The sequence below is a fragment of the Chiloscyllium plagiosum genome, unplaced genomic scaffold, assembly GCF_037043375.1.
Source record: "Chiloscyllium plagiosum isolate Xiang-an unplaced genomic scaffold, Cpla_swu_hap1 HiC_scaffold_9, whole genome shotgun sequence".
Lineage (NCBI taxonomy): Eukaryota > Metazoa > Chordata > Chondrichthyes > Orectolobiformes > Hemiscylliidae > Chiloscyllium > Chiloscyllium plagiosum.
In genome coordinates this window covers 78,123,661-78,147,249 of record NW_028270147.1, presented here as the reverse complement: position 1 = coordinate 78,147,249, position 23,589 = coordinate 78,123,661, and the positions used below count along the sequence as shown (strand labels likewise).

Sequence of the window (23,589 nt, the reverse complement as noted above, 5' to 3'; positions counted from 1 at the left end):
CAACACATGATAAATGCAGCTGACAGACATCCAAAAAAATCTGATCCTCCATTTAGGGGTAATTTGAACCATGAATATTCTAGAGAAACAGGACTTCAGACAATAAAACACTAAGTAAGAAATGTAACAAATGCTTAAGGAACAATTTATGCCTTAGGATTTGCAAGAATGTAAAAACAGAACTTACTGCACAGAGAAATCCCGAACCTGGAGTGGTATCCAGTCCTAAAAGCAGTCTTGTAATGGAGATCATGTAGTCCTTCACAAATGACTGCAAGCAAAATGAAAACAGTCATTTAAATATTAATAAGTGAATGGAAACACCTACCACAGCGAATTGTTATTTATTCCTACAGGCCATATGAAAGTGTGCTTAACATGAGCAGATAATTGAATTGTCCCACCAGCAGGAAATTCAACAATGACCCCCTGTCATTGTCCATGGATACGTTATAGACCCATACAGGCAGTTGTGCCATAATGCTCGCTTCATCAGCATGAATTGGCTATGACAAATTGTGGGCATTTTTTGGATAATATGAACTTTCTACTGAGTTGATGTAGTGATTTTCTCTTAGTGATTTACTACAGCATGATTTTCTACAGCGTGAGGTTACAGAGGAACACAACTGTCGCATTATAGCAGAACGACCTGTAATAACAAACTATAAAAGAATCAATCATCTGAGAAATTAGTCAGATTTCAGTACTTAATGACAAATACCTTGTTTTTAAAGACATAAACGGTATTACTGCAGTGATAAGTGTATTTACTTCTATTTTTAAATCACAGGAACTTGAGTATCACTGGCACAGACAGTATATTCTGCCCATCCCAAAGGGTCCCCAAGAAAGTGGCAGGTGATAAGTGGCCTTCTGTAACTGCTGCAATTCATATGGTGATGCCACTCTGCCAATGTTGTGAAAGAGGGAGTTTCAGAATTTTGATACAGTGATTGTGAAGAAATGGCAATATGTTTCCATGTCCGGAAGGTCTGAGACTTGGCAAGGAACTTGCAGTTGATGGTATTCCCTGTGCTTGTAGGTGGTAGTTGCTGTGAACTTGAGGGGTGCTGTCAAAGAATCCTGGGTAGTCGCTGCAGTGCATTTTACAAATGTTTTTTGGAAGAAATTAATAGTTAAGACAGAGGATAGAGTGTCAATGTAATCAGGAGAAAGTGAGGACTGCAGACGCTGGAGATCAGAGTCGAGAATGTGGTGCTGGAAAAGCACAGCAGGTCAGGCAACATCCGAGGAGCAGGAGAATTGATGTTTCAAGCATCAGCCCTTAAAATGTCGATTTTCCTGCTCCTCGGATGCTGCCTGAGCTGCTGTGCTTTTCCAGCACCACACTCTTGTCGATGTAGTCAGCTTACTTTGTCCTAAATGGCATCTCAAATTTCTGACACTGTTCAAAGTTACAATGAGAGGATAAAGAGAATGCAATAAGTAATGGTCTGGTTCAATCCTATATTTCTAAACATTTTTTAAATGAGACATGTTTGCATACCAAACCCTTACACTGTGATTGGAAGGTTATAGCTATTTTAACTGACCCAGCTGGAACTTTTGAAGAGTTAGACTAGATTAGATTACTTACAGTGTGGAAACAGGCCCTTCGGCCCAACAAGTCCACACCGCCCCGCCGAAGCGCAACCCACCCATACCCCTACATTTACCCCTTACCTAACACTACAGGCAATTTAGCATGGCCAATTCACCTGACCTGCACATCTTTGGACTGTGGGAGGAAACCGGAGCACCCGGAGGAAACCCACGCAGACACGGGGAGAATGTGCAAACTCCACACAGTCAGTCGCCTGAGGCGGGAATTGAACCCAGGTCTCTGGCGCTGTGAGGCAGCAGTGCTAACCACTGTGCCACCGTGCCGCCCACAAATTAGATTGACAGAGATGAACCAGGACAAAACATGAAATAAATTGTTGTTAAATAAGAGTTGCTAAACCTTGGTCATCATCTTGGGTGAAGGTAAAATGTAATGTCCATAATAAAATAAGATATGGCACTGTTATCATGGCTTTCCTGTGGGGTTGAGTTAAGGTTTGATGTGAGATTGTGTAAGAGAATGTCAACTGTCTGTGACGGATGGGAAGAAATTATGAAGAATAAAATTTGCCAGAAATATAAGTTTGGAGCCACAGTATTTCCTGCCATTGTTCCATGCATCTGATGCCACTTGGTAGGCAATGACACAGCCAGAATTTTGACAGCATGATGCAATAACTAACATTAAATGCCAAATGATATAATTTTTGTTTACGTACCTGAGTTAGAAACTCAATCCTTTATTAACTGAAACAACGTAATTATAATTTATGCATTGTTACAATGTTCCTCTGCAATTTTCTCACTAAACATGATTTGGAACTGACGAGTTGGAACTGAAACACATTCACAATGCTCCCCCAGAGTTAGGGATGCACTGGAAAAGCCGGGAATGAAACATGGACATGAATAAGCTGGATCGTTGGCCTTTTGTTTACATCAGAGGACAGGCTGCTGGAGGTTCAGAGACAACAACTGCAATTTAATGCCCTCCCCTATGGTGAACAGATTGGAAGGTGTCGACTGGGCAACAAGCTGCCTTCCCACCTCCATGTCGATTAAGTCAATGGGAGATCAGTGAGAGTAAGTCAGTTAAGGAAGGCTCCTGGACAGCCTTCTTGCCCTGTCAATAATTAGGCCGGCAATTAATGTAGAGTGGTGGGGGAGCAAGATGAGAGCTAACCCTTATTGCTGAACCCCTCCACTCTAAATACCCTCTTTACATTGCTTCCCTGTGGCCTGGGGTCCAGTATTAGGGCTCGGGTTGGTACTGTATTGGCAATTGTTCATAATTGAAGAGTTGCTGGTGTCTGACTGACCAGTAGCTCTTAGACACCTATGCTCCCAGGATCCTTGCTATGAGCGAAGGCTCGCCACTGTCCAGTTAAGAACATGATTGGCACTTAATGTAGCAAGTATGCATGAAAAGTGGTGATTTGGCACTCTTCCTAGATCTATAGCTGGCGGGTGAGACCACCTTCACCCCTACTAAACCTCTGGAACCTCTGCCTGCAGAAATCACTGCTTGAAGTGATCTCACAGTAACTAGCTCAAACATTCTTCACTTTCAGGCAGTGTATGCAGATTTCTAATCCTGCTAAATCTTACAAATGGATAGAAATCCAATACCCGTTCCCAAAGGATGCAGTAACATTTTATAATCAAGTCACAAATAAATACACAATCATGCAGAGTTTTGAAGAAGAGGTGAAAGGAGTTATCAGGACTGAGGTATCTATTTCGCAGCTTTGACACAGTAACAATGAGTCTCTGTCCAAATAGAGATGGATGACTTTTTTATCTGTAGAAGGTAAAGTAACAAATATCAAATCAAACCTTGTTAGGAGGTTATTTTGACATATGATAGAGTCAAAGATCTTAATCCATTGCTTGGATTGCTCGATTATATTCAGCAGAGTAACAACATTTTGGGCTGTTGATTTATTAGATGAATGTTAAACAAAACTAGATGTCAATCAGTCTGATTAAAAGAGCAGATACTAATCTGCAGAACAGGTATAGAATTATCAGAATTCATGATCTGGCAATATTCCAAGGTACATTAAGCCGATGCCATTATGCATTAGGGTTGATGGCAATCTGTTAGTGTGTGGATTTATTTTATTAATAATAACAATGAAAAACACTACCTGGTACAGCAGTGTATCTAGCATGCTGATGCTGAAGACTCTCCCAGCGGCAAATGGTTGACGGAACATGAATGCGAGATTGGAACCTTTTTCACGTTCTTTCTGTGAGAGAATCAGATCAGACTTAGTTTTTATTTTCGGCAGAGCAACACTGCCTCTATCTGGGTAGTGCAAGAATTAAACAACACCAGATGAAAAATCTGTTGGTCTTTACTTTTGTCGCTAGAATTTCCAAAAAGGTGAAGAAATTTGCAGAATTTTGTTGATTATTACTAATGAATTGGTATGCATAACTGGATTGTTTAAAAAATATTCCATTATCAATACAACGAGCAATTTGATAATTTAGTCAAAGACTATTATACCCACCTACAGCAAAAAATATTAAATGGAGAATTATTTTTACTGTATAGCTTTGTTATATTACAGGACTTAATTTAGCATTGAAATATCAAATGTAAATATTTGTGAACAGCATTTCTTCTGAATGAAAGGACTGTGAAAGAGTATGGTGACCACAGCTTGCATCGGCACCACTGTATATAAAAACAGTATTGAATATATTTCGGCTGAACAGTAAAGATAAGGTCACCTTGTGTAGGTGTGAAGTCATTGGAAAATTTACATTTTTTTTAAAAATGCCCAAATAAACATACTTACATTATACATGACCATCCTGATTCAACAATTACTTTTCATCATCCAATCTATACTACTGACTGTTAAATTATTCACTTGGATTGATCCAACAAAATGATAAATTGGATATTTGCATCTGCATGATTTTTAATGTAATTGTATGTTTATAATATGGAAAGTAATAAATATGTGAAAATATAGAAATTTTCTTAAAACTACTCATTAGAAAAACAGTAAAAGTGAATATATTAAATAAAAATAAAGATAAAAGATTTTAAAAATGAGTCTTTCTTTTACTCACATGAGAAAAGTCAAACAAATGAGCTCTCTCATCATTGAATCCCTACAGTGTGGAAGCAGGCTATTTGGCCCATCAAATCCAGTCTGATCCTCCGAAGAGCAGCCCATCATGACCCACCCCATCCCTGTAACCCTGCAGTTCCCATGATTAATGCAACGAGCCTGCACATCCCTGGATACTCTGGGAAATTTAGCATGGCCAATCCACCTAACCGGCACAGCTTTGGACTGTGGGAGGAAACTAGAGCACCCAGAGGAACCCCACGCAGACAGGGGGAAAATGTGCAAACTGATGGCTCAGTTAATTATTTCAATGATTATCTGAGATGCATAGACTAAGAAGGCTTCTGATTTGATCCTCAGCCCGAACTGACTACTCTCCATTGGTGTGACGGAGAGCATGCGACCATTAAACTAAGCAGAATATTGAACTGCACAGTCAAACTGTGCAGATGTAATTCATAGGAATCATGATCATACCTTGAATATTGTGCCCAGGTCACATGAGTGACATTCAAGGCCAGAAAATCATCTGGACAAGTACAGAAGTTGATCTTAGCGAAAAAGAATTATTAGAGAAGTCTAGAGAACGAGGCTGATTGGCCATGTTCAAACAGTCTGCAGCTACCTTGGACGAATACACCACCACTATCACAGACTTTATTATCAAGTGTGTGGAGGACTGCATACCGAGGAAGTCAATCCGGGTATTCCCCAACAGGAAACCCTGGATGAATCAGGACATTCAGGACCTGCTAAAAACCAGGCGTGAGGCCTTCAGATCAGGAGACCTACTCAAATATAAGGAATCCAAGTATGGCCTTCGCAGAGCCATTAAGACAGCCAAGGACCAATACCGATCCAAACTAGAGACCCAGACAGACACCCGGCGACTATGGCAAGGATCACAGGTTCTAAAAGAGACAGTGCAAGATAGCAGCTGATGACATATCCCTCCCAGATCGTTTCAATGCCTTCTTTGCTCGCTTTGAGCAGAGGTTTGGTGGAGAGGTAACACCTATTCCAACACCTATTCGAACATATCCCAATAGTCACTGCATCAGAGGTCAGATCAGTTTTCCTTCGTGTGAATTCAAGGAAAGCGATGGGACCAGACGGAGTATCAGGCTGTGCACTCAGAGAAGCACAGATCCACTGGCAGAGGTCTTCTTGGACATCTTCAACCTCTCCCTGCAGCAGGCCACTGTGCTGCCTGTTTCAAGAGGGCCAACATCATCCCTCTGCCTAAGAAGGCTCATGCAACATGTCTCAATGACTACCACCCAGTAGCCCTAACTTTGGTGGTCATGAAGTGCTTTGAAAGGCTGGTCATGGCATTAATCAACTCCAGCCTCCCCACTACTCTTGACCCACATCAATTTGTCTATCAGACCAACAGATCCATGTCAGATGCTATATCACTTGCCCTTCACTCCTCCTTAGATCATCTTGACACCAAGAACAGCTACGTAAGAATCCTACTCATTGACTACAGTTCAGCCTTCAACACGGTTATCCCCACGAGACTGATTACTAAATTTAGTGATCTCGGACTAAGCCCTACTCTCTACAACTGGATCCTCAGTTTCCTGACCCACGGTCCATAATCAGTGAAGATTGGGAACAATATTTCATCCTCACTAACACTCAACACTGGAGCCCTCAGGGTGCGTACTCAGTCTCCTAATATATTCATTGTATACCCATGACTGCGTCGCCAAATACCAGACTAATGCCATTTACAAGTTCGCTGATGACACCACCAAAGTTGGTCAAATCTCAGATGGTGACAAAGCAGACTACAGACGGGAGGTGGAAGACCTGGAAAAATGGTGCACTGAGAACAATCTAGCTCTCAATGCCAGCAAAACCAAGGAACTCATTATTGACTTTCGGCGGAATGTTACTTATGCCCCCTTACACATTAACAGCACAGAGGTGAAACGAGTGGAGAGTGTCAAGTTCCTGGGAGTGGTCATCAACAAGCTTTCTTGGACTCTTCAGGAAGTTTGGCATGACGGCGAATACCCTTGCCAACTTTTATAGGTGTGCCATCGAGAGCATTCTGTCTGGATGTATCACTACCTGGTATGGCAACTGTACCATTCAACATCGGAGACGGTTACAGAGAGTAGTGAACTCAGCCCGGACAATCACAAAGGCCAACCTCCCATCTAAAGAAACCATCTACCAGGCCTGCTATCAAAGAAAGGCTGCCAGCATTCTCAAAGATCCACCCCACCCTGGCAATGTTTTTCTACAACCTCTACCATCTGGGAGGAGGTACAGAAGCCTGAACGCACGCACCAGCCGGTTTCGAAACAGTTTCTACCCTTATTGTTGTTAGAATACTGAATGAACTCATAAACTCTTAGCATTCACCTGTACCTGTGCTTATGTTTTTGCTGCTGTTTACCAATTATTTACTATCTATGCTACTTAACTCTGTGATCTGCCTGTATTGCTCGCAAGACAAAGCTTTTCACTGCGCCTCAGTGCACGTGACAATAAATTCAATTCAATTCAAGTCAATTCAAACTCTCTCCAACTGGTGGGCGAGGACCAAGACAGCCCTTGAAATAAAATTACTCCATGTTTTGCTTTCAACTTTCCTTTTGAACTTATCGCTTCAGAGAGTGGCATGTATGCATTAGCATAGATTAGAGAGGCTGAATGGTCTATTTCTCATGCTCCTCCAGTGACAGGGCTGAAATCAGGGCAGTGGACAAGTAAAATCCACTGGTAACCATCCACCCCATAACTGTCTGAGATTTTACAGGAGATGGAGTGGTGTCAGGCAGACTGTCCATCTCTGGGCCCACTAAACCCTGTGAATGGTCAACCCATAGCCACAAAAGGGCCACCTCCAATTGGAAGACATATCCACAACTTGCAACTAGTTGTAGTTGGATCTTCTTTGGGTAATTTTCTGCCACCAATCCAATGGCAGTTTTTGTAGCTTACTAGCATTAACGGGGTGAAGGATTAATCATTAACAAGGCCTTCAGAGGAAGAGGAATGTACATGAGTAACAAGAAGTGGTCTATGCCATTTCTTCTCAGGCAGAACCCTGAGGCAAAGGATGTGTTCCTTCCATTCTGGAGGTGTGGAGCCTTGAGGTGACTAAACAGCCCCCACTGTTAGGTCTGCGCGCCCTGCCAAAGTGAGATAAGTGGAATTTGAAGAGGAGCGATGCTGGGCTTTCATACACTCCTCCTGCTGTTTAAGATTGCCCTCATCTGCCTGTCAGAGATGCTCAAAATGTCTGGTAGTCTCACTGATTCTTCTTCTCAGAAATAATACAACATTGGCCTGTTTTCTCTCAAATTTACAAGGTTAATGGATGACCTGATCAAAGTCTTCAAGATATTAGTAAGAAAGACAGGGTAGATAACGTATTTCCGCTGTTTGGGGATTTGAGAACTAAAGGGCTTAGTCTGAGAATTAGGGGCAGACCGTTTAGGAGAGATGTTTGGAAGCACTTTCACACACAAATGGGAAGTAGAGGTTTGGAACTCTCTTCCATAAACAGCAGTGGAAGTTGGATCAGTTGTTAATTTTAAATCATAAATAGGTTCATTTTTGTTAAGCAAAGGTATTAAGGGATATGTGCCAAAGGCAGGTATGTAGTTCAGCCAATAATCTCATTGAATGGTGAAATGGAGTCAAGGAGCTGAAAGGCCTACTCCTGTTCGTACGTTCTCCAGTCTGGGTGATTTTTGGGCAGGAGCATTTCTTCAGAGAGACATGGAGGATGTTGTTGAAGATTTGTCTCTGCCCTCCTGGTAACTGTTCACTGGGACAAAGTACAGAGTAGAGAGCTTGCTTTGGAAGTCCTCTGACAGGCAGCGGGACAGTCTGGCAAATTTAATGCAGCTGATTGGCAGTAACCAGCTGCTATTCTGCTGATGTCAACTTCTGTGGACACATGGTGGAGCCCAGTGCTGTCCATGAAGTGTCCCATGGGAATGCAGGTGAGCAGAATCAAATGAACCCCACAGTGTGGAAGCAGGCCATTCAGCCCATTGACTCCATACTGCCCCCTCCAAAAAAGCATCCTATCCAAATACAGAACCACCTCCCACCCTATCCTGTAACCCTGCAATGCACATGGTCAATTCACCTAACCTTCACATCTTTGGACTATGGGAGGAAACTGACGCAGACATGGAGAGAAAATGCAAACTCCACAAATCAATCACCCAAGGCTGGAATCGAATTCAGATTCCAGGTGCTGTGAGGCAGCAGTGCTAACCACTGAGCTACCAGAGAGAGGCTCAGAGAAGCACCCGGTGAGTTTTACAGCCAGCTACCTACTAATGTGCAATTGGAATGCAATCGTTTTAGGCAGTGGGCGAAGATTTTTCTGCATTCTGGCATAAGCCTCAATAACTAATGCAAAGTGAAGGTTCAAGAATATACATGAGTCCCAAGTAGCTTGACTGGAGCTCACTGCCCCCACCCACTTTGGTTAAAATTGCCAGCAAGCCAATGAGGCCACCTAATGTGTGTGAAAATTTATGCGAGAAAACATTTATTCTTCAGAAGGGGTGGAGAAGCGCAATGCTCCCCCAGATATCACAGGGAAGTCTGGGTGCCTGCTGTCATGGGGTCAACATGCATTCCCCACTTGGGACACCCTCCCCTTGTCAATGACTTACCTGATTGCCAGCAGCCTTCTCATTCTTCTGGTTAAGGTCCCGCTGAACCTTGCTGGCTCAATGTTAATTCTAGCTCCAACCAACAGAATCACAGACTGGTGGGAGTTAAAATGTGCTGTTAGGGGCTGTAGTCACTGGCAGTTAAAATCAGCTCTATGGTATTTTTTGGTACACACCATACCCTGCTCTTCTTGGAGTTGACCCGAACATTACGTTTTTTTTTTAAAAGTATGCACATTCCAGCAATTTACCCGACTCTCAGACCAAGGTTGATAGAAAGCACAGACCAGATTTCTGCACTAAACAGGAGTTATCATTGAGAAGTATTTAGATTATAGCTACAAGTAACCACAAGTAATTAACACTACTAACTAAAATTCCAATTCTCTTATAAGCTCTCCCCGTGCACACGCAGAGACAAACAAAGAGGGAAAATTGATTATTTCTGGAGGTGGTAAAAGCTGTAAAGTTAGTTCAGTGGTCTTTCTCAATTCCACTGTTAATATAATATGAAGGTGCTGGTGTTGGACTGGGATGGACAAAGTTAAAAATCACACAACACCAGGTTATAGTCCAACAGGTTTATTTGGAAGTACAAGCTTTTGGATCTGTGGTGATTTTTAACAATGTTAATATGATCCTACTTTAGCTAGCCAGGCCCTCTTGTTGTTCTCATGTTCTATTGAATTCCCTGCTGTGAAATTATGCAGCCTTCTTGTTAAATCTGTTTTTTTATAAAAGCAACATTCTCTCTCCTTGCAGACCACAGATTTTATAGACATGAAAAGAGAAAAGACAGTTCTTACAAAGATGATGCCAAACACATAGGTGCATCTGTATTATCTACGTTTGGAAAATGAAAATCGAGAAAATTTCATTCTGAGACTAAGATGAAGAGACAAAATTAAAACCTAGCAAATGGCAGAAAGGTGGAACAGGGTCTCAGTTAGAGCATTGAAACGCAGCTATCCTGCATTCTATGGGAGACAGCTGAGACTGCAGAGACACACTTTTTGGGATATTCTTGTGTGAATAAAAGACAATGGATTAAATTACATTTTTTTCTCACTGTTCATTATCTTGTCATCCTTGGTCAAAATTGTCACAGTGTTTGTTGCATGCACTGACACAATTGCACTCTAGCTATATGTTATTACAGGGCCCCCATGGCCTAGCATACATAAGAATGGCCATCTTCTGGTCTAACTAGAAGTGTCTTTAAAGTCGAGCTTTATTGTATGTTTCAGCTACTTACATGTTAAGCGGATCTAACAATGCATTATTACAGAGACCATTAGAAAGACCTGGTCTTAAGTCTGAGATCTAACTCCTTCAAGATCCTTAGTTAATCTCCCCACTAATCCTCATGACCTCATCACAATGAGGGATGCTTATAGCAATCACTCAGTATTCACTCTTTCAGGCCCTTATAGAACACTACCCAGTAGAAAGGCATTCGCAAGAGAGAGAAAGAGAGAATATATATGTACCATACTTCGTGTGAATAGGATTGAGCTGGGTTATAATTCTCTAATAAATGACTCAGCCGGTCTACACATGCTCTTCAGTTTTCTACACAAATAGAAGCTGCTTGTCGGAGGTACCAAAAGATACATAGACCCCAACAGAACGACAGCCCCACATGAAGTAATATCTTAATAAAGGCAGAGGAAACAGCAAGTGAATGATAAATAAGGGAAAATGTTAAATCTATCTAATGGCAACTTTATTTGGAAAATAGCTTAACTGTGGAAGGAAAATTAATTTAGCAAAGGACAATCATGGTGTTCAAATATAATTCTTCGCTATTAATAGACATCTGAATTAAATAATAAAGACAATGGGAAAAGAACAGAAACAGCATTATTATGACTGACACCACATTTTAACCACTCAATGATGTGATTTTCATCTTTGACAAAATGATTCACAGGATTTACTTTTCACTCACACATTCTTCCTGCACCTCAGTGATTGTATTGCAATACTGGCACATACCTTTAAAAGGAACCTAGATGCATTTACTAATGTGACAAATATTAACCTTGTCACTTACACCAGTACCTGCCAATCCATTAAAAAGCACTCACGACAAGTGGCAAGCTGACTAATAACTAACAGCAATCCTTCATCACGTCTAAGTATCCTATTCTATGCTGACTGCGTAAATTCAAAGAGGGCTAAACTGGATGCCACATGACATAGATTGCAGGGACCATACCTGATCAAAACTGTCCTGTGCTGACTGCTCTTTAAAATGGTTGTGGTAAGCACCCAGTATTGAATTAGCTGCTGCAGGCCTTCAGGCATCCGAAGGTAATACAAATCGATGTGAAGTTAGTGCCACTTACAGCTAACCAGCACTACTTCAAAAGGAGGTGCATCCTGGCTATAGCAGCGGTCAAAACTGCTGAAAGAAAAGTGGAGTATTTGAAGGGTGTACTGACATGCTGCGCCAGACTAGAAAGTGCACCCCAAGGATCTTGGATGCTGGGCTTGTTTCATTGATGCAAGAGAAAAATTGAAGGAGAGAGATTCTCTCTCCTCAAGGGATCAAGCAACCCTCCAGGCAAGTACTGAGACTACAGTGGATCCATGTGCTGTAGTTGTCTATGTCAATATCCTGGCTTTGTGTGCTTGAAAATAGTGTCATAAGAGCTTTACTGACCTCACAAGAATGAACGCATTCTCCCATGTCATATCCTAGTAATGGCACCATCTGCATTCACCACCACCCTACTAATCATCACAGAGAGCTTTATAAAGAGTACAAAGACAGGCAGGCCAGAGACAGTATAAAAAAGAACATGGAGCAATATGGACCCTGAGACAAAGATCAAACAGAACATGGAGAGGAGGTAGACTTGGAGACATGGAAAGATATCCCTCAAAAAATCAGTGTAACGGCAAAGGGAAACAAAAACTGACTAGTTGGTGAGTATTTATTTTCTCAATTTCATTAACTAGTCACGTAGGTTATTTGTGACTGTGAAGTTTTTTTTAAGCTATAAAGGTGGTTTTACTTTTTATATTTGTTCACAGGAACTGGCTCAAAGGTAGATGACAGAGGGTGGTGGTGAAGGGTTTTTTTAGATTGGAGGCCTGTGACCAGTGGAGGCCACAAGGATCGGTGCTGGGTCCACTGCTTTTCAAGATTTATATAAATGATTTGGATGCGAGCATAAGATGTAAAGTTAATAAGTTTGCAGATGACACCAAAATTGGAGGTGTAGTGGACAGAATACAATGGGATCTTGATCAGATGTGCCAATAGGCTGAGAAGTGGCAGATGGGGTTTAATTTTGATAAGTGTGAGGTGCTGCATTTTGGGAAAGCAAATCTTAGCAGGACTTATGCACTTAATGGTAAGGTCCTAGGGAGTGTTGCTGAACAAAGAGACCTTGGATTGCAGGTTCATAGCTCCTTGAAAGTGGAGTCGCAGGTAGATAGGATAGTGAAGAAGGTGTTTGGTATGCTCTCCTTTATTGGTCAGAGTATTGAGTACAGGAGTTGTGAAGTCATATTGCAGCTGTACAGGACATTGGTTAGGCCACTGTGGAATATTGCATGCAATTCTGGTCTCCTTCCTATTGGAAGGATGTTGTGAAACTTGAAAGGATTCAGAAAAGATTTACAAGGATGTTTGACAGGGTTGGAGGATTTGAGCTATAGGAAGAGGTTGAATAAGCTAGGACTGTCTTTCCTGGAGTGTTGGAGGCTGAGGGGTGACCTTTTAGAGGTTTATAAAATCATGAGGAGCATGGATAGGGTAAGTAGACAAGGTCTTTTCCTTGGGGTGGGGGAGACCAGAACTAGAGAGCATAGGTTTATGATGAGAGGGGAAAGATATAAAAGAGACCTAAAGGTCAACGTTTTTATAGAGAGGGGGGTGCGCGTGTGGAATGGGCTGCTAGAGGAAGTGGTGGAGGCTAATACAACTGCAACATTTAAAAGGTATTTAGATGGGTATATGAATCAGAAGGGTTTGGAGGGATATGGGCCGGGTGCTGGCAGGTGGGACTAGGTTGGGGATTGGGATTTCTGGTTGGCATGGACGAGTTGAACTGAAGGGTCTGGTCTGTGCTGTACATCTCTATGACCCTATCACTCTATGACTCTGTGTAGGTGTCACTGGCTAGGCCAGCATTTATCACCCATCCCTAAACGCCTAGAGGGCAGTTACAAGTCAGTTGAGTTGCTGTAGGTCTGGAGTCACATGTAGGTCAGACCATGTAAGGATGCCAGATTTCTATCCCTAAAGGACATTAGGGAACCAGATGTTTTTTTTTTAATATTTGACACCATCTCCCATGGTGGGATTCAAACCCAACTGCCCTGAATGCTACCCCGGGCTTCTAGATTGCTAGCCCAGCAACATTGTCACTATATCATGTCCTCCCTGGCTAATAGAAGTAGCAAGGTTTGTTCATGAAAATACATCAAGACAAAATAAATGAACTAAAACATAATAAAGATGGCAGGACTCTATTAAATGGAAGCTGATGGATGTCAGTGTCTGTGGCTCAAGGAGGTCTGACTCAGAGTCAATAAGCAGGAGGCCAAGCTACACACACAGCAAAAAGGGGGATTTTCAACATCAGAAAGCACTTCACACACCTGTGGATAGGATCGTCTGATTTTGTCAGTGGACAGGGATGGGGGGAGTGTGACTGAGAGTGAGGCAAATAAAGAGACTGAAAAACTAGAAATGGAGGAGCATCGGCAGGTTCAAGATTCTAAAGGTGAGAAGTTCTGGGGAAACTCAGCAGGCCTGGCAGCAGCAGTGGAGAAAGAACTTGGAGTCCAATATCACTTCTTCAGACATCAGAAGAGTCATTTCAGACCTGAAATGTTAACTCTGTTTCTCTCTCCCCGGATGCTGCCAGATTTGCTATATTTCCCCAGTATTCTTTGCTTTTCTTTCAGGTTTCCAGCATCGTTAACTGTTTGATTTTATTTGGTTTGAAGTTCCTGCAATCCGTATGATGAGAGTAGGAAGCAGGGAATGGTACAGTTGCACTCAGAAAGCTAGCTGCCTGCCTGGTGTCTAGGTTCAAGTCAACTCATCAGGGCTAGAGGGTAAATTTTACAATGAGAATATCCAGTTGTCATGGTCCATGTGAACACTACCATCATAAAAAGGATATGAAAAGAGGTTCTGTTTCAGGATTATTACAGCTAGCTCTAACTTAAAAAGTGGAGATAATAACCATTTAATTATTACTAAGGCCACAAGGAAAGTGGCACAGGATACATAAAATTAGAGAGATGAAAGTTTGGTACAAAGATTGATGTGGGAAAAATGAGTTTTGCTTCAGTGGTTACTGGCATCATTGCTGGGGAAATGTGGAGCTGTAATTTTCAGACAGATTGATATTGAACCCATACTAGGACCAATGTTTTAGTAAGTCACATAGCTAGGTTAGCAAAGGAGGCTTTAAAATGGGATGAAGGGATTATGTGAGAGAAAATGAGCTAAGTCAAAGTGAAGCAATTCATTAACATAGTAGGGTACTGATTTTGGTAATGAAACTCATAACTGGCAGGAAGGAATAGAGAGTAAAAGCCTAAAAGTATGACTGCAGTTAAGACCAGAGATTGCAAGGACATTAATAAAACAGAGATGAAGGCTCGGTCTCTGAATTGATGCATTTGCAGTGAAATGGATGTATTCTTGATATGGACAGAAATCAATATGTATGAGCTAATAGCTACTCTAGAGACTGGCAGATTGTGCAGGTGAAGAAGGCTAGAAGCTCAATATTGAAAGTTTTTTGACAATTCAAAAGTATAGGAAGCTAACGAAAGTTGGTGGGATGGCGCTGTTAATTAAGCATTTCATTAGTATGCTAATGAAAGAATGTTTTAACTCAAAAGAACAAGATTCAAAATCAGTTTGATAGAGATAACAGCCAGAAAAGATAACAGGGTATAGTTTATAAGCCCCTTGACAGGAGTTACACTGTAGGTCAGCATATACAGAAGAGTAAATGAGGGGTGTAAGAAAGATTGCACAACAATTGCAGATAATGTCAACTTACTTGTCGATGGAGAGAGCAAAGGAACTTGGAAATGAGCTCATCAAGTATGCTCAGGATTATTTCTTAAAGCAATCAACCAGGGAGAAGCACATAGTAGGTATAGCAATAAGATAGGATTAATCAATTGTAGAGGTGGCAAAAATCATAATAGTATTTTTGGTCAGTTTGAAATAATCATGGAATCCCTACAGTGTGGAAGCAGGCCATTCAGACCATCGAGTTCATACCAACCCTCCAAACAGCATCCTACCCAAACCCACCTCTACAACCCTGCTTTTCCCACGGCTAGCCCACCTAGCCTGCACAATCCTGGACACTTTGGGCAATTCAACATGGCCGATTCACCGAACCTGAACAACTTTCAACTGTGGGATGAAACAGGAGCACCAAGAAGAAACCAGTGCCAACGTAAAGAGAATATGCATACTCCACACAGATAGTCTCCCAAGGGTAGAATTGGACCCAGGTCTCTAGTGCTGAGGCCACAGTGTTAACTGCTGAGTCACCTTGGGCCCAAAGAATGAAATGCAGGTATAAAACTAATGTTTTAAACTTCAGTAAAAGTTACTGTATAAGTATAAGGGCACGAAAGCAGAATTAACTGGGAAACAACACTAAAAGGTAGCTTAGTAGAGATGCAGTGGCAGATTTTTAAGGAGACATTTAATCATTCTCAGATTTATTCCAGTGAACCAGCTAGGTAGTTTGAGAATTATTCATCATTTATAGTTAAATAAGGATAGTCACAAATCAAAAGAATTACTGTACAAATCTGCAAAGATTAACTGTAGGTCAGATGATAGGTCAGCTTTTAAAAACCAGCAAATAATGAAAGATTCTGGGAAAACAACTGGACCTATGGGCAGAGAAGTCCCCAGGACAGGATGGCCTGCATCCTGGAGTTTCAAAAGAAATGGTTTCAGAAATAGAAGCATCAGTTACTATTATCCACAAGTCCTTAGATTCTGGAGGGGGCGCAGCAGATTTGAAATAGCCCATGTAAAATTGTTATACAAGAAAGAAGGGAGACAAAAGGCTGGAAACTGTAGGGCAGTTATCCTGGCACTTCATAGGAAATTCAATATAAAGAAGAATACAGCAAGACATCTAGAGAATCACAATGCTGTTAGGTCAAATTAACAACAGCTTTATGAAAGGAAAATCATTTCTAACTAATTTATTACAGTTCTTTGACAAAGGTCTTTGTCACCAGCAAGGTCACAAGAAATGGAAGCTGTAAATGTCATGTACAATGATTTCCAAAAGCCACTTGATAAGATGCCATTTGAAAGGTGATTAGAAGCTAAGAACACATGGTGTATGGCTAAAAGTCTGGTTGGCTATCTGGGCTGGTGCATCAACTATGCACAAGCTACAACGGTGACTTATATGAAGAGACAGAACATACTGAATTTTTTTTTACTCAGAGGGTAGTAGGGGCATGGAATGCACTGCCCACAACAGTAGTAGACTCAGCAGCTTTCAGGGCATTTAAAAGGGCATTGGATAGGCATATGGAAGAGATTGGAATAGTGTGAGTTAGATGGGCTTCAGATTGGTGCAACATCATGGGCTGAAGGGCCTGTACTGCACTGTAATGTTCTATGTTCTATGAATCAAATCAACCAAAAGCAACACAGAGAACTAAAATAAGAATTTTGATGTTGGTTCTCAAACATAATTTTGTGTGAACTGAATTCGTGAATTTCTAATCTGTGAACTTTTCCTGCTGACTTTGGAACTCTGATTCATTGGTGACCTGTATGTCATATACAGAAGAATTTTCTATGAGACCTGTTTATGTTTTTTATTATGAAATGCAGTACTTGGATAAATGTTATGTGAACTCAAACTCATTAAACGTATAATTCATGAACAAGAAAAGAATTTACTAAAGTGTTGCCTGGAATACATTGGTTTACGCCTGACCTAATGCCATATTTTAGGCAAATTTCTGCACGCCATTGTTTATTCCTGTATACACTTTAGAGTCAATGCAATAGTTCCAGGTTAACAAGTATTCAATCATAAAAGTGACATCTAAGAACACAATTACATGCATGTGAATGCATGTATAAATCCTCATTTCCTACTATACAGTAGAGCTTTTAAATTAACTGCATTTTTTCTTGGAAGAAACTGAAGCTACAAACACGTTCTCTGAATGTGTTTCTTTTTGAACAATGCGAAACATCAAAAATAATTTATAGTTCCAGTAATTGCTCATTAAGTAAATGATACCAAGGTGTGTCACTGAGCCAGATGGAAACCCAGTTTCAATGCCTGATTTGTTCTTTACAAGTATAGAACGGGTGGGTTGCAGTTATAGTCTTAGCGTCCATGGTAGAGGTGAAAGAGAATTTAAAGTGTGCTCTTAAACCACAGTCATTGAATCACTAAACCACAACTGTGAATAAGATCAAGTTGATATTGATAAAGCTCAAATTCAGATTCTGGTATATTAACTCCACACAATAGTAGAGTTCAGTGACTTACGTTTTGGAGCAGAGAGATGCTTTTAAAAAGGTTTGCAACAAAAATAATTTTAAAACACAAATGGATGATAGATTAGACACTTTGGGAATTAATGTTGTAAACATTCATCTGATTTTGCAGTATTGTCCTACTTGGGTCATTATGTTCATGATTCAAAACTTTTAAGACTAAGAATTTTACCATCTTAATTATCTATGCTAAATTAAAACCTGAGGGATTAGACTTTTCTGCTCTTCAAACAAAAGTGTGACACTTCACAAGGCATGGGGTAAATGACTTATGAATATTCAAATACAGCTGCTGTGCTGAATGTTTCTCCTTTATGGAAGAAACATATCACTTTAAATCCATCTATTTATGTACTTCAAGTTTTCCTCAACTGATTAATGTAAAGCAGTTGGTTGGGCCAGAGATATAAATCGACTTGGGAAGTGACATGGGCCTCTCTTCTAAATGACTTTCAGCAAGAGTCATCACTTGTATTAATTATTAAAGCAGGAGGGTACGAGATTCTGAACTCTTTCTCTTTTCACTCCTATCTAAGAAGGAAGCTCATTATTTATCTATGCATTGGTAATAGCATTACAATAGTTATCACTCATCTACACAGTGATCCCACAAAAGATGGGTACTTTGCAGAAAAGGCAAGATGCATTTTTACACAAACGTCAGTCCAAACATTAAGATAATCCAACAACAAAACATAATACTGTATGAGTCAACACCATGCAACTTAACAAAGACACAACGTATTTGCGTTGACATAACATAGCCACTCAACAGAGAAAATTGCAACGTCTTCTATACTGGCATGGGCATCAGAAGGGATAACCATGGCTCATATATGAAACAGACATTCAGGAAAACCAGGGGGTGGGGGTCAGTGGTGGCATAGAAACTGGCTCAAGCCAGCAGCAGATTTGCAGCGACTAGACAGCCATATTTTTCTGACACTGAGGATTGATATTTCTTGATGACTTGGAAAATATTGACAAGAGTTTAAATTTCAAACCAAGGAACATCTACAACGAGAACAGTACATGGATGTCTTTTCAAATAATTTTCTGTGCACTTTAATGGAAACATGCATCATGGAAGGTGATAAACAGGCTGCTAATTCACTATGTTTTTGCATCGCACTGCTAGGTCTGCATGCAGCTTATGCAGAACTCCTTAAAGGCAATGCTGCAGGCCAACACCCAAAAGCTGAACTTGGTTTATTTTACAAATACTGACAATAATCTGCAACTAGGAGGGTCCGCTAAAAGCAAGGGTCCCTTCAGGCCATCACTCACTGTCAGTACTCTGTCCCCTCCTCACCTAAAAAAAAAACACTCTGATAACTATTCCTGGACTCTGATTGTTGTCTCTCCTTTCACTCATCCCCGTCTGGTTGTCTCTTTGCTGTGGGGATTGTGCCTTGTACTCAATTTGAACGTCATTGTCCTTGTATAACAACAAGCAGACTTGGTGAATCTGCAGATCTATATATATATATATATGTGTGTGTATATATATATATGCATCTTACATCTACGACATACATCTACTGTTCTACAGGAGGTAATAAAACTCAAACATATCGCACTTCTCACCACCAAAGCATCACCCACCTTCTGAGTAACAAATCGTTGGTTCCTTCAATTATCATCCAATTAAGTTATTAATCAAGCATCTGATTCACTAAACATGACGGAATCAGCAAGTGTAAAATGTCCCTGTGCAAAGGAAGCACAATCAGCTGCAAGTAAACAAGTCAGTCCCTCAATACTTAAACCAACAGCTGGCGTAAAACCAATTAATTCTGTCCTATGCTTTTTTCTCATTTTCAAATAAAATTATTGTACTTCATTAAGTCAGTGCCAAAAGCTGAAGCAAGTATTAATTTACACAAAGTTGCATGAATCTTTTAAAATAATAAGTTCATCCAAAAATTGAAGTTAATTCTCAAATGGTTTCCAGGAAATTCCTGCAACTTACCCTCAAGGGTTTCAAGTGGATGATTCCACTTGAGATGTAGGAGTAGGTGTAAGAATCTGGATGTAGATTTTTCGCTGAGCTGGAAGGTTTAGTTTCAGATGATTCGTCACCATACTAGGTAACATCATCAGTGAGTCTCTGGACGAAGCACTGGTGGTATGGCCCGCTTTTTATATATGTTAGCGAGTTTGGAGAAGATTTTGAAAAGATGTTGTGATGTCATTTCCTGTTCTTTTTCTCAGGGGTGGTAAATGGGATTCAGGTCAATGTGTTTGTTGATAAAGTTCCGGTTGAAATGCCATGCTTCTAGGAATTCTCGCGTGTGCCTCTGTTTGGCTTGTCACAGAATGGATGTGTTGTCCCAGTCAAAGTGGTGTCCTTCCTCATCTGTATGTAAAGATACTAGTGAGAGAGGGTCATTGAGAGCTTTGACAAAAGGTCAGTTAGACTCGAAACGTCAGCTCTTTTCTCTCCTTACAGATGCTACCAGAACTGCTGAGATTTTCCAGCATTTTCTCTTTTGGTTTCAGATCCCAGCATCCGCAGTAATTTGCTTTTATTTGGTCATGTCTTTTTGTGGCTAGTTGATGTTCATGTATCCTGGTGGCTAGTTTTCTGCCTGTTTGTCCAATGTAGTGTTTGCTACAGTGCTTGCATGGTATGACATTAGTTTTTGTACTCACAGATGAGGAAGGACACCACTTTAACTGGGACGACCACTTCCTAGGACAAGCCAAACAGAGACATGCATGAGAAGAATGGCATTCCAATCAGAACTCTGAATGTAGGGGGTGATGTATTCTCAGGAGAATGTAGCACGAACAGTCAAGTTTCTGGTATTGAGGCTGGCTCTAATGCAACGAGAGGTACGTCGGGTTCCAAGAGATCAATTGTGTTGGGGATTCTCTAGTCCAAGGAACAGACAGATGTTTCTGTGGCCTGCAGTGAAAAGTCAGAATGGTGTGTTGTTTACCTGGTGCCAGGATCAAGGATGTCTCAGAGAGGGTGCAGGATGTTCTCAAGGGGGAGAGGGGCCAGCAAGAGGTCACTGTCCACATTGGGACCAACGACATAGGAAGGGAAAAGGTTGAGATTCTGAAGGAAGATTACAGAGAGTTAGGCAGGAATTTAAAAAGGAGGTCCTCGAGAGTAGTAATATCTGGAATATTCCCGGTGCCAAGAGCTAGTGAGGGCAGGAATACGAGGATAGAGCAGATGAATGCATGGCTGAAGAGCTGGTGTATGGGAGAAGGATTCACATTTTTGGATCATTTTTGGATCTCTTTTCGGGGAGAAGTGACCTGTACAAGAAGGACGGATTGCACATAAATTGGAAGGGGACAATTATACTGGCAGGGAAATTTGATAGAGCTTCTCGGGAGGATTTAAACTAGTAAGGTGGGGGGTGGGACCAGGGAGAGAGTGAGGAAAGAGATCTATTGGAGACTGGAACAGTTGAGAACAGAATAGAGTCAAAAAGCCAGGGCAGGCAGGGACAAGACAGGACTAATAAATTAAATTCATTTATTTCAATGCAAGGGGCCTAACTGGGAAGACAGATGAACTCAGGGCATGGTTAGGAGCATGGGACTGGGATATCATAGTAATTACAGAAACATGGCTCAGGGATGGGCAGGACTGGCAGCTTAATGTTCCAGGATACAAATGCTACAGGAAGGATAGAAAGGGAGGCAAGAGAGAAGGGGGAGTGGCGTTTTTGATAAGGGATAGCATTACAGCTGTGCTAAGGAAGGATATTCCTGGAAAAACATCCAGGGAAGTTATTTGGGTGGAACTGAGAAATAAGAAAGGGATGATCACCTTATTGGGATTGTATTATAGATCCCCTAATAGTCAGAGGGAAATTGAGAAACAAACTTGTAAGGAGATCTCAGCTATCTGTAAGAATAATAGGGTAGTTATGATCGGGGATTTTAACTTTCCAAACATAGACTGGGACTGCCATAGTGTTAAGGGTTTAGATGGAGAGGAATTTGTTAAGTGTGTACAAGACAATTTTCTGACTCAGTATGTGGATATACCTACTAGAGAAGATGCAAAATGTGACCTACTCTTGGGAAATAAGGCAGGGCAGGTGACTGAGGTGTCAGTGGGGGAGCACTTTGGGGCCAGCGACCATAATTCTGTTAGATTTAAAATAGCGATGGAAAAGATAGTCTAGATCTAAAAGTTGAAGTTCTAAATTGGAGAAAGGCCAATTTTGATGGTATGAGGCAAGAACTTTCAAAAGCTGATTGGGTGCAGATGTTCGCAGGCAAAGGGATGGCTGGAAAATGGGAAGCCTTCAGAAATGAGATAACAAGAATCCAGAGAAAGTATATTCCTGTTAGGGTGAAAGGAAAGGCTGGAGGGTGTAGGGGATGATGGATGACTAAAGAATTTGAGTGTTTGGTTAAGAAAGAAGGAAGCATATGTAAGGTATAGATAGGATAGATCAAGTGAATCCTTAGAAGAGTATAAAGGCAGTAGGAGTATACTTAAGAGGGAAATGAGGAGAGCAAAAAGGGGACATGAGATAGCTTTGGCAAATAGAATTAAGGAGAATCCAAAGGGTTTTTACAAATACATTAAGGACAAAAGGTAACTAGGGAAAGAATATGGCCTCTCAAAGATCAGCAAGGCGGCCTTTGTGTGGAGCTGCAGAAAATGGGGAGGATGCTAAATGAGTATTTTGCATCAGTATTTACTGTGGAAAAGGATATGGAAGATATAGAATGTAGGGAAATAGATGGTGACACCTTGAAAAATGTCTGTATTACAGAGGAGGAAGTGCTAGATGTCTTGAAACGCATAAAGGTAGATAAATCTCCAGGACGTGATCAGGTGTACTCTTGAACTCTGTGGGAAGCTAGAGAAGTGATTGCTGGGCCTCTTGCTAAGATATCTGTATAATCGATAGTCACAGGTGAGGTGCCGGAATATGGGAGTTTGGCAGACGTGGTGCCACTGTTTAAGAAGGGTGGTGAGGACAAGCCAGGGAACTAAAGACCAGTTAGCCTGACCTCGGTAGTGGGCAAGTTGTTGGGGGGAATCCTGAGGGACAGGATGTACATGTATTTGGAAAGGCAAGGACTGATTAGGGATAGTCAACATGGCTTTGTGCGTGGGAAATTATGTCTCACAACTTGATTGAGTTTTTTGAAGAAGTAACAAAGAAGATTGATGAGGGTAGAGCAGTAGATGTGATCTATATGGACTTCAGTAAGGCATTCGACAAAATTCCCCATGGGACATTGGTTAACAAGGTCAGGTCTCATGGAATACAGGGAGTACTAGCATTTGGACACAGAACTGGCTCAAACGTAGAAGACAGAGTGTGGTGGTAGAGGGATGTTTTTCAGATTGGAGGCCTGTGACCAGTGGAGTGCCACAAGGATCAGTACTGGGTCCAGTACATTTTGTCATTTACATAAATGATTTGGATGCGAGCATAAGAGGTACACAGTTGGTAAGTTTGCAGATGACCCCCAAAATTGGAGGTGTAGTGGACAGCGAAGAAGGTTACCTCAGATTACAACAGAATCTTGACCAGATGGGCCAATGGGCTGAGAAGTGGCAGATGGAGTTTAATTCAGATAAATGTGAGGTGCTGCATTTTGGGAAAGCAAATCTTAGCAGGACTTATGCAGTTAATGGTAAGGTCCTAGGGAGTGTTGCTGAACAAAGAGACCTTGGAGTGTAGGTTCATAGCTCCTTGAAAGTGGAGTCGCAGATAGATAGGATAGTGAAGGTGGC

General features: G+C 41.2%; 1 protein-coding gene across 3 annotated transcripts in view; it reads right to left on the bottom strand.

Moving 5' to 3' along the window:
* Positions 1-23,589, bottom strand: part of kcnt2a (potassium channel, subfamily T, member 2a) — a 712,068-nt gene that overhangs the window by 200,296 nt on the left and 488,183 nt on the right. For all 3 annotated transcript variants that reach the window (XM_087990852.1, XM_087990853.1, XM_087990854.1), the window contains 2 exons: positions 3,717-3,818; positions 188-271 (listed from right to left, as the gene is read on the bottom strand). In XM_087990852.1, coding sequence (XP_087846978.1) covers positions 188-271; positions 3,717-3,818 — 186 coding nt within the window. The remainder of the gene's footprint in view (positions 1-187; positions 272-3,716; positions 3,819-23,589) is intronic.